This window comes from Macrotis lagotis, chromosome 3, assembly GCF_037893015.1.
Source record: "Macrotis lagotis isolate mMagLag1 chromosome 3, bilby.v1.9.chrom.fasta, whole genome shotgun sequence".
NCBI lineage: Eukaryota > Metazoa > Chordata > Mammalia > Peramelemorphia > Peramelidae > Macrotis > Macrotis lagotis.
The window spans coordinates 268,148,136-268,160,715 of record NC_133660.1 but is presented as its reverse complement, the minus strand read 5'-3'; the positions used below and the strand labels follow the sequence as shown (position 1 = coordinate 268,160,715).

Sequence of the window (12,580 nt, the reverse complement as noted above, 5' to 3'; positions counted from 1 at the left end):
AGGGTTTTGTTAGGCAAAGAAGCCTAGAAGAGCTAAAAGGTTGGACATCCCCAGGGGGCAGCTAGGTGGCCAAACAGAGCACCTGAAGTCAAGAGGGCCGGAGTTCAAACCCAGTCTCAGACACTTAATACTTTCTTAATGTAACCTTGGGCTAGTCAACCCTTGCAAACCCTCTTCCTCCCCTCCAAAAAAAGATGGACACCTACGAAATAGAGGATCATCCCTAGAATACTGACAACATTCAGTCTTAATCAAAGCAACTCAAGAAAAATCTAAAATGAGGATGGAATGTGATCTGAAATGATGGAAGCAACACCTACCCCCATGAAATCATTGATCTTACATATAAAAATACCTCCTTTGATTTGATTTCAACAGTATGGAGATATCCTCAGTCAATTAGTGTAGACTGCAATGCTTTCACAGAATCAGAGACCTGAGGAATTGAAAAGTGCCTCAGAAACCCTAGTGCTTTTAAGATTCAAAGTGTTTTGAATCTTATTCAATTCTTGTTGACATTTTCCCAAAGAACTTCCACAAAGAATCTCTGGAAGAAAAATCTATCAACCATAGTAAAGGCTTTCCCTAAGTCTTCTTATATTTCAGGGGTACCTAACCTGGTCTTTCCTAATATCCTCGCTCATAATCATAGCCTGAAATAAAACCCCTTTTAATTGTAAAATTACAGAGAAGTAGCTACTTATGATAAAAACTGATCCATTATAAACCAATTTCTGGAGTTTTTGTTTGCTTGCAAAAATACAGAGTATAATGCAAAAATACAGAGTATAATAATCTTCCTTGGACCAAGGGTATGCATCTGCAGGATAACTAACCTTCAGGGATAAAAACTGTAGCTGACTATTGTTCAAGGCTATAGAGACTGACCTTGGCATATCTTTACCAGCTGACCTTCAATGCACACAAAGCTTTCAAAGAAGTAGTTTTCATAGTCATTACCAATGTTTTGCTTCCTAAAAGTTTCAGATATTCTTTCAGATAAGTTAAGCTATACTCAGACAAGGCTAGCCATAAAATCACTTTTGTACCTGAAAACTTTTGAGTTTACATCATCAGAGAAAAACAACAAAATGTCATGAATTCAATATTTGTTATCAAACTGGTCAAAGGTGAAATACTTTTTTTTTCCCTTTGGAAGCAGCTACCTCATTTTATTATCTCCTAAGATTACCATACAACTATGTTAAGCACAAAAGTGATGACACAGAGACTGAAATGGTTTGAACAAGGGGCAGATCTAAACTAGTTTCTGGCAAAGTCCACTCACCAGGTGGAATAGGTTAAGAATCCATTTAAACTACATGAAAGCAATTTAGAATATGAGGTTTTTGTTTTTGTTGTTATTCTCTGTTTTGGGATATGTGTTTAGTTCAGGTTTTTGTCTGTCTCCAACAGAGGCTGGCACATAATAAGAGCTTAATAATTTCTACTACAGAAAAAGCACCTCAAGAAATGACCTTTCCAGATAATGCAGACAGCCCTCTTGCTTCATCTCCTTACCCTGTGGGTTTTAGTCCAGGCTTCCTAGAGAGGTTCAAGTTCTCCCCAACATTCTTCAAGACTTCCTCTAGAACTTCCCATATGTCACATGCCCCAGGCCATGTCACATGCCCCAGGGGAACAACATGACCTATCTTTCTACTATCTGTCCCTTTTACCTGATGACTGACCCCATCCATTTTCTTCCATCACATCATTTCAGTTTTATCTGTTTGGGGTAGCTGGGGGCACATGGGACAAAGCACTTGGTCTGGAGTCATGAAGACTGAACTTGGTGAGTTTAAATCTGGCCTCAGACTTCCTACCTGTGGGACCCTGTGCAAGTTACTTCACCCAATTTGACTCAATTTCTGCATCTGTAAAAATGAACTGGAGAGGGTGGCTGGGTGGCACAGTGGATAGAGCACCAGCCCTGGAGTCAGGAATACCTGAGTTCAAATCTGGCCTCAGACACTTAATAATTACCTAGCTGTGTGCCTTGGGCAAGCCAATTAACTCCATTTGCCTTGCAAAAAGCTAAAAAAAAATTAAAAATGAACTGGAGAGGAAAATGGCAAACCACTCCAATATCTCTGCCGAGAAAACTACATATGGGATCATGAAAGGTCAAAAAACTGAAACAACTGAACAAGCACAAGATCAGGTACTGATTCCTCATTGTCAGAAGTGGGGAAGGGGGAGAAGTATTAATGGGCACATAAAGTATTTGGAAGTGTGAATATATGTGTGTGTGTGTGTATATATATATATATATGGGAGAAATTAAGGGAAGAGACAAAGAAATCTGGAATAATTCCCAGTCTGTGGCCATGAAAAATTGATCTCTCAACAGCGGGGGGGGGGGGGGGGGGGGGGGGGGGGTGTCAGTGAATATGATTTTAAATAATGTTACAATGTCCCTTACAAATATTTCATACTACAGACCAGCCTTTCTACAATAAACCCAAACTAATCAAGTTTTGTTTCAAATTAGAGATTAACTAAAAGACCTAATTACAATAATTTTGCTAAAAGAAGCCTGATTAAATGAACAGGTATAGAATAGGTTCCTTATTTTCATTTTCCCAAACCATAGATTAAGAAAAATTAACTTGCTATTTTATGCTAATTTTAATACAAACTTTCTAAGGGGTTGCCACAGTGCTATTAAGAGTAACTAAATACTGGGCGGCTAGGTGGCGCAGTGGATAAAGCACCAGCCCTGGAGTCAGGAGTACCTGGGTTCAAATCTGGTCTCAGACACTTAATAATTACCTAGCTGTGTGGCCTTGGGCAAGCCACTTAACCCCATTTGCCTTGCAAAAACCTAAAAAAAAAAAGAGTAACTAGATAGTTTTTTTTTTTGTCATGCAGTTGCCCTAGGATTTCAATTGCTGTCTGATCTTTTGCATGTGATAATATGAGTTTTTTTAAACAAAAAAGATATCTTTAAATGTCTTTTTTAAATTTCTAGGATATGGAATTTCTTATTTTTCAGGAATCTCATGGGGAATTTTTCTGGAAAGTAGAAAACACATTTTGGAGCATCAATAATGACTATCTAATTTGTGTTTATTAATGTCAGGTTTTTAAATGTTGTGGTTCAACAAGCTGCAATTACTTCCTTTCAACAACTTCATTACAAGTACATGTATTCTGTGGAAGGGAAGGTTCTTAAAAATGCAAACCTGCCAGATTCATGTCAATTTAACATTCATTAGGTTAAGGGGGTCTAAGACCTTAAATTTTCTTGTCATTCTTTCCAGTGGAGTTCTATCTCAAAACATCTTCAATTTGGAGTGACAAGAGAATCCTTCAGTACCTGTAAATTCTACCTGGAGTTAAACAGATCATGTTTCCAAGGGTAGTACAAATCATTATCTCCTAGAAAGATCTGTTCCAATGACACTGTTACATGGTCCCAACAATTCTGAGAAAGTGACTAAAGATGCTTCCCCTTTGACCCAGAGATCTCACTACCACATATATACCCCAAGAAAGTACATACAGAGACACCAAAATATTTAGAGTATCATGTTTTGTAACAACAAAAAACTGGAAACAAAATAATCGGCTCTCAATTGGAGAAATGGTTACACAGATTTTGTTACACCAATATAATGGAATATCTGCATCATAAGAAGAAATGAGTATGAACTCAGAGAAAACTTACACAACCCAATACAATGCAAAAAAAAAGTACAACTAGAAAATATTGGATGCAATGAGAATGAAAGCAATAAGGAAAAAATCAAAACAAGTTCTTATCATTTTAATGGCTTCGTTTGGCCTAGAAGAGATCAGAGAAAGCACCTCCTTCTTTTCAAGAGTAGATTACAAATCTCTACCATGATACACTGTCAAGTCTAACTGATACACTGCTTAGTCTTGCTATTCTTTTTACAAGGGAACTCAACTTTCTTACAGACAACACTCACTCCCTCTCCACCCCCCTTTTCCTTTGGCAGGCAGCCCTTCATGTCCTCCTCCCCCTCTCATCTCATCCCTTCAAGAAATCAACTCAAATGCCACCACCTCCTATAGGAAGGCTTTCTTGCTCCCTCTGACTACTAATGCTATCTCTACCAAAGTCCCTTGTCATTATTTTATATATACATACACACACACAAACACACACATACGTGTCTCTATATAAACTATGCATCTTCCCTACTTAGAATGAGATTTCTTGACTGGATGTTGATCTCTTCATCCCTAGAACCCAGTAGAAGATGACTCATTGATTGACAAAGAAAATGAAAGTGATTAAAAAATAAGATCAATAAAAACAATTCTTATCAACTGTTCCACCAGACTTATAAATGAATTGTCCCCCTCCCCTAGTCAGAACTTTCCATTCACAGGTTTTTCTATCTTTGCTCCCTCTCATCTTCCCCAATGAAAATATCCTTAATCTTTCCAGTTGCTAAATCTTAATATCTACAACTGGCAATCTCATCCACAACCACCTCTTGACCAAAAAAAGAAATGACCCTCATAAGAAAATAGGCAGGTTTTAACTGAGATATATCCCTATGATGATCCCTATCCTCTATGGTTCATCTCATTGGCAATAAAGTTCAATAAACTACAATTTCTTTGGGGAGGGAGAGACCACTAGACTATCACCACAGTATTGCCTCATATAACTTTACAAAAAGACATCTCAAATCTGGGTGAGTTTCTCTATGATGTCTGCAGTCTGGGTTCATAAGATTTACTTTGAAATTTCTACTCAAATTCATTCTCTTGACTCCCAACACCCCAGTGGTGAAATAATCACATAATTACTATTATCATTATTTCAGTAACTAGATTTCATATAGCACCAAGTTATATAAAGATTTTTGGACATTTCATTTTAGTTGACAAAAACTCCTCAAGTATGTGCTATTATTCTGGTTTACAGAGGTTTTGAGTATTGCTTAGTAAGTTCAATAATCTACTTTGTAGTCAGTTTGGTTATTTGGAGAGAGTTCTGACTCTGGCTATTACCCGAAGCAAGTCACTCAGTATTCAAACCATAGGTGACAGTAGCATGTATATCATCCCCAATAAAACTGTTTGGCAAACAGGTCAAATTAGGTTGAAGGTAACAAACTACTGTTATGTTAAGGGCTGTCTGCCATAAAAACAGTTCCCCTGGCAGAATGGGGAAGTGGGAAGAGGTGGAAAGGTTAAGAACAATTTGTTCCAACAGCCATGTAAGTGGGGGGAAGCAGGTGCTGTGGAGTGGAGCACTTAAGAGTTTCGTCAAACATCAAGAATGGCAAGGTCATCCTCTGCATCCTGGGCTGTCACTAGTTGTATTGACTTTTGTCCTACCACTGGACTTCAATGACTGTAAAAGACAGTGAGGCTGACCACTCTGCCACACTGAAATCTAATTCATGAAATTCAATCATCACATCCTGATGTCATTGGTCCTCTTCAAAAACAAAGGAGGAACAACAAAACCCACTTCATCTGATTCCCTCCAATACAAAGGATTCCATTCATCTATTCCCAAGTATTCTAACCTTTCCTAAAGAGGTAACATAGGCCAGCTGCTCATAGAATTTCTCTTTCAGGTAGAGGGTAGTATGAAAGTTTTCAAGAGTGCTCTCAGTAAGATTTAAAAAACAGGAGGAGGCTTTAAGGAGGGGAAAACTTACAGAAATTGAAGATGTTTTGCATGATTGTTTTGCAGAGTAGTGAACTGATCCAACCATTCTATGGAGTAATTAGGAACTACATCCAAAGGTTTACAAAATCTCACATACCCTTTTAACCAACACTACTACCACTCGGTCTGTATTCCAAAAGAGATGAAAAAACAAAAGATTTTTTGCTTGAAGATGTAAAAGGAAAAGTCTTATTCATATACATCAATCAAAGGATCAAAGAATTAGAGTTGGAAGATGCCAGGAGAACAAGGAGTGTTTTACTTTTGTTTTGTTTTTTTAATCCCATATAACCTAGTACACAGTGGACACTTAATACTTAACTGGATGGGATCTTAGAAGCCATCTCATCAAACTCCTTAATCTTACAAATGAGGAACTAAGACCCAGAGAGATTAAGAAATTTTTCCAAAGCCATATGGGCAGCAAATGGCAGAACTATGAGTCAACCTCAGGTCACCTGACAACAAATGCAGTAATCTTCTCACTCTACAATTTGACTTTAACAACTAAATGGTCTTTGAGGTCCCTTCCAACACTAAGATTCTACAAGTCTGATCTGAAAGGTTCACATCTTCAAAAGAAAGTCTGACTGGCATGCTCTACCTGGTCTTCAAGCAAGATTCTATACACACACATTTAAAGTCAATTTTGACTGGCAAAAATATTACCTTAGTTATTTATGAATCAAAAATAGGTAGGCTGGGCCCGTATCAGAAAGGAGGAATTACCAAAAGAGAACCAGGATGATGAAATGCTACATTCTGTAAACATTATGGAGGATTTATGGGAAAGCATTATGATATACTAAATAAAAAAAGACACGTAAAGGCTTCAATTGGTGTGAGTGGATCCAATTCTCCACTAGCTCACCACAGTTGCTTTTTAGGGGTACATAGGTAGTAAGAGCAAATTGATATCCCTTGGGATTTCCAGTCAGGAACCATTGCTTCCTTCCTCTGGTACCAATCTTATTTTGTATTAGCTCTAAAATTACTGGGGACAGGCAATAATTTTGCAATAGTTTCCTTTGTTGGCACAATGTCTATTTAATCCCAACTGGGAGTTAAAAAGGTCCATCTACCATGCTCTGAAAAGATGGGGCGCTATAATTGTGAACATTTTGGAAAGAAGTTGCTAATGATGCTGGAAGTGTTCCTCAAGTGCCTTTTTCCCCTTCTCTTTTTAAAGTCTTTTGAGTTTGTCTTTCAAATTTGGGTTGTTTCCCCCAAAGTTATCCAAAATAGAACAGTCAGTTCTGTACCAGTTGCTAGAAGATACAATAAGAGGCAACTCACAGAATATCTCCTGGATCATGAGAATAAATATACCCAAAATTAGATAAAAAAAAACTTACTACAATCTGATAGCATGTAACTAGTTAGTAGTAACTAAAATAAATTATTTAAAATTGATGATAAAAGAGAGGATATTAAATAAACATTAAATTGGATAAGGAAAATACCAAGTCCAACATCACCATGAAACATTAAGAAAAAAATTAGTTTTATTTACTTAAAAACAAAGTGTGGAACAATGTTACACAAAGAATGAGAAAGAAAGATGCTTAAAATAGACTTCTGTAGCTTCTTATTGCCTCCAGGAGGCAAATATAAAATGTTGTGTTTGGCTTTTTAAAAGTACTTCCTGGGGCAGTTAAGTGGCACAGTGGATACAGCACTGGCCCTGGAGTCAGGAGAAACTGAGTTCAAATAGGACCTCAGACACATAATGCTTACCTAGGTGTGTGTCCTTGGGCAAGTTACTTAACTCCACTGACTTGCCAAAAAATATTCCCTAATCTAATCTCCTCTTACTTTTCCAGTCACCTTATAACTCATAATTATTCCTTGATATGAACTCTTCAATCCAGTGTCCCAGACTCCTGACTATTCCATACCCAAGACATTTCATCTGTCAGTCAGCTTCCAGACCAAGGTCTGAAGTTTCTTGCTCCTCCACTAATGTTATCCCAGCTAAAAACTACCTTCTACACAATTTAATGCTTTTCCTCTCTTACTTATTTTCTATTTATCCTGGATAACAGCTAGCTCAGTACATATTTGTGTGCAGACTTTCTCCCCCATTAGACTCTCTTTTTAAAATCTTTTTGTATCCCAAGTGCTTGAACATGGTGAGCAATTAATGTTAATTAACTGAAAATTAAATACTGTCTAATAAAATGCATTTCTAAAACCTAAGATTTTAGTTTTTCCAATTATCTTTTTTAAAAATCATGTTAACCCAAGTTGTGGTATATGAATATAGGATATTATTGTTCTATAAAAAATAATGAGCTGGTGGATTTCAGAAAAATCTGAACTTATTTGAATTGATGCTGAGTGAAGTAGGCAGGACCAGGAGAACATTATACACATTAACCACTGTGTGAGACAATCAAGTAAGATAGACTTGGGTATTCCCAGAAATACAATGATCAAAGACAATTTTAAAGATTGTGATGGAAAATGTCATCCCCATGCAGAGAAAGACACAATAGAGGCTCACAGACTGGAAGGGAAATAAATAGGAGACGGACTGGAAATCTTCCATGAAGCCAGAGAAAAAAGAGTACTGATACTGAAATTCAGGTCTTGTCCTAACACTTCATCTCTGACACTCTGTATGATCTTGAGCAAGTCACACTTCCCATCCTTTGAGCCTTAACTTCATCTATAAAATGAAAGATGCTGAACTAGAATGGCCTCTCGGATAAGCTTCTAGTTCTCTGTTTTTGATGCAAAGGAAACTGACTTTTCAGGGGCGGCTAGGTGGCACAGTGGATAAAGCACCAGCCCTGGAGTGAGGAGTACCTGGGTTCAAATCTCAGACACTTAATAATTACCTAGATGTGTGGCCCTGGGCAAGCCACTTAACCCCATTTGACTTGCAAAAAAAAAAAAAAAAAAAAAACAAATGTAAAAAAACAAATAAAAAGGAAACTGACTTTTCCAAGAAGGGGCAGATAAGGACCTAGGCCTCATCCCCCTAGCAGTCAAATAAGCCAAACTTCTTTTCCTTTTCCTTTCAGAGATGCTTTCATGTTAAAATGAACTTTTTCAAAATAACCTATTTAAAGAGACTCCTCTTTAGTTTTTTTTCAGGTGCTTTGCCAAGTTTCAAAATTCTTTTAGCTTTACTGGAATTGTTTGAAGGTAACCCATCAAATTCAATGTTGGTAACACCCTGGAGCACAATTCTGTTGCAATGTAAAACTATTACAGAGTTCAATATTCAAAAGTTAAACAAAAAAGTTGTGAAATTCAGTTATTAGAAATGAATGACTCATCTTTTAGGGATCAAAAAAGGTAGAAGAAAAAATTAGAGAAAGTAAATATTAAAATTTTAATATCAAAGTTAACTCATTACATAGGACAGATGTCATTCTATAGATCAAATAACTCCTTGAGACATTTGGAAGTCAAGATTTAAGTTTGGTCCCTTTAAAATGTTATCTGTTCTGGTGGAGCTGTGAACTCATCCAACCTTTCTGGAGAGAAACTTGGAACTATGTCTGAAGGGCAACAAAAATGAGCAAACCCTTTGTTTGATCCAGCAATACCACTACTGGGTCTATACCCTGAAGAGATGATGAAAAAGGGTAAAAACATCACTTGTACAAAAATATTCATAGCAGCAGTCCTGTTTGTGGTGGCAAAGAATTAGAAATCAAGTAAATGTCCTTCAATTGGGGAACCCCTTAGCAAACTATGGTATACGTATGTCATGGACCACTATTGTTCTATTAGAAACAAGGAGGGATGGGAATTCAGGGAAGCCTAGAGGGATTTGCATGAACTGATGCTGAGTGAGATAAGCAGAACCAGAAAAACACTGTACACCCTAAGAGCAACATGGGGGTGAGGTTCAACCTTGATGGACTTGCTCATTCATTCCATCAGTGCAACAACCAGGAACAATTTTGGGCTGTCTGCAAAGGAGAATACCATCAGTATCCAGATAAAGAACTGTGGAGTTTGAACAAAGTTCAAGGACTAAAAAAAAGATTATCTTATTGTTGGATCTTGTTATCTCTTATACTTTTTGTTTCTTCCTTAAGGATATGATTTCTCTCTCATCACACTCAATTTGGATCAATGTACAACAATGGAAACACAAGCAAAGACTGACAAATTTCTTTCTGTGGGGGGGTGGGGAAGGAAAAGTAAGATTGAGGGAAAAATTTTAAAACTCAAAATAAATAAAATCTTTAATAAAACAAAAAAATGCTATCTGTTCTGTACTTTCTAGTCAAGTTATTTATAAATGCAACTGACACAGGTGGAAAAGTTAATCAGGATCTTCACTGAGGCCTTTTACCTACAAGTGATTTCAAAATGACAATTAAATCACAGTAAAAATCAAATCTGCTCACTTTACCACTCCATAAGTAATCTCTAGATTTGAAAGATAGGGTGTTAAGAAGTTGCTCAAGAGGTAATTTTTCCTAAGAACTCCAAAGTTCTTTTTTAAATAGAGGCCAGCTGTAATTCAGTAGTTTGTACAATCACACATTTTAAGAATTTTATTCCCTGCCCCCCCCATTCCCTTTTAGGACAGCATTTTTTTAAAATTTTATTTATTTAAGGCAATGGGGTTAAGTGACTTGCCCAAGGTCACACAGCTAGGTAATTATTAAGTGTCTGAGACCGGATTTGAACCCAGGTACTCCTGACTCCAGGGCTGGTGCTCTAGCCACTGTGCCACTTAGTTGCCCCTTTGTGATCTCTGAGGAAACTTTATTTTCACAGCATCAAAGAGCATTTTTTGTTATGCTGAACAGCAAGAATTCTAGTTTTGGTCCTAATTTTTACTTTGGCAAAAGATGATGTTCGTGTTGAAATAAATACTGTCAGGGGGTAGCTGGGTGGCTCAGTGGCTAGAACACTAGTTCAGAAGTCAGGAGGACCTGAATTCAAATGTGGCCTCAGATGCTTACTACCTAGCTGTGTGGCCTTGGGCAAGCCACTTAACCCCCTAACCCCGTTTGCCTTGCAAAAACGTTAAAATAAAAGAGAGAGATCACAAAACTTTGAGGGGACCTTTCCAGTTCTAAGTCCTACAACCCTAATACAAGAGGGGGATAAACTACAAGGGAAAAAAACTACTGAATCAGCCACATTAATTAGTGAGATGTTTTAAAAGAACTGAAAAGACGCAATCTCTGCAGCACTCCAGAAATCATCCAGGAACCCAGTTAACCCGGGTCCAGGGTTCGCTTTATTTCAAAATCAGGGCTCTCACTCTGACCAGAAGCCCTAATCGTAAGCATTCTCGTTCCCTCTCTCTCTATACATGCATGTTTATGTATACATATAGCTAAAGAAATGCATGCATGTGCTTACATGCATGTAATGCATACAGGTGTATTATATATAATACATGTATGTGTTACATTTTTAACACGTACACGTACCTGTTGGGCTGCACACACAAACACACGTGTCCACATGCATGTCCATGTGTAAATATGTACACAAAGGAACTAGCCAGTGGTATGCTACTGCTTCGTACAGGAAGGAGGCAGCCTTGGAAGTCCCCCCAACTCCCTTGGGTGGCGGGGGCTGCACAGGGGTGAGCTCGGGCCCCCCCCGAACTCTTATTAAGCCCTTGCTGTATGCTCGATGCTGGGGGGCTCACTAGGCCGGGCCAGGTCGCTGCCAGGTGGGCTGGCTCAGACTAACCCGGGAACAGCTGACTAAGGGCGCCTGGACTTGACCCCGGGACTCACCTGCCCACTCGCCGAGCGCCGGCCCGACCTCCGTCCCGTGGGCCAAGCCCCAGACCCGGAATGCCCAGAGAAGGTTGTAGGAGAGCCGCAGGGCCAGGTAGGCCACGGTGCTGGCGCCCACCCAGTAAAGGAAGCCGGAGGCTGGGGCTAGGCCGTCCATGCCGGGGACCGCGGTTCGAGGAGGACCGAGACACACGAGGGAGGGCGGCCGGAAGCGCACTCGGACTGAGACGCCCGCGAGCGCCGTCGTCCCGCCCACTTGAGGAGCCCGCCCCCGCGGCCCCTGCGGCGCGCGCCCATTGGCCGGTCCCCCCTTCGCTCCCGCCCCCGGCCATGATCATTGAGCCAAAAAGACTTCGGCACCGCCTCTCGGACTCGAGACCACGCCCCCCGGGAGCGGCGCCCCACCCCCCCCGCCTCTCACCCCCGTGGACACGCCTCGCGACCCGGCTTCCGGCTCCGAGGCGCTGAGAGACGCCGCCGGCTAGCCAATGGGCTTCAAGCCGCGCCTCTCGCCGGGCCGGCGGATCCCGGGCGCCGGCTGGCTTCTCCTTTCTGCCCCGCCCCCGCCTCTCATTGGCAGCTGCTGCTCTCGCGATTCTAAATACCGAACTCCGATTGGCGGAGCTCGACAAACCGAGTTGGAGCTGCACTATTTAAATATGATCCCTGTTGCTTGGCAAGTCCAGCTGGTTCCTGCGCCTGCCAACTGGGGTCGTGCGCCAGCCCCACCCGCTCTTAGATAAGCCCTTAATCAGTGAGCATCTGTTAAGTGCCTACGATAATGTAGAGAATTATGCTAAGAAAAGGCAAAAATGTGTCCGCCCTCGAGAAGCTTGGGGTGGTTGATGACCTTTGGTCTTGGAGAGATCCAATATGGCACCATGATGTTGGGAGTCAAGGGGCCTGACCATGTGGAACCAGACAGCTCAGGCACGGATAGTCCAGCTTCCTTCCCAATGGCCCAAGCAACCAATGCAAAGTTAAAACAGAGTTGATGGACCTAACGTTCTAGGGAGATGGCACTAGAGTAGCTGAGGGGGTTGGGAGGAAACCAAGGACATGGTGCCACTCGAGCTGGATCTTTCAGAAAGCCAAGGAGTCTAAGAGTTGGAGTGGGGGATCAAGAGCTGCCAAAGCAAAGTCACTAAGAGAAATGGAGTATCCCATGCGGGAGGCAATTACG

General features: G+C 40.3%; 1 protein-coding gene across 1 annotated transcript in view; it reads right to left on the bottom strand.

Annotated features, from left to right (window-relative positions):
- HSD17B12 (hydroxysteroid 17-beta dehydrogenase 12) overlaps nucleotides 1-11,631 on the bottom strand; it is a 157,287-nt gene extending 145,656 nt beyond the window's left edge. The window contains exon 1 of the mRNA XM_074230501.1: nucleotides 11,395-11,631. Coding sequence (XP_074086602.1) covers nucleotides 11,395-11,554 — 160 coding nt within the window. The 5' untranslated portion in view covers nucleotides 11,555-11,631. The remainder of the gene's footprint in view (nucleotides 1-11,394) is intronic.
- Nucleotides 11,632-12,580: the final 949 nt, after the last annotated feature.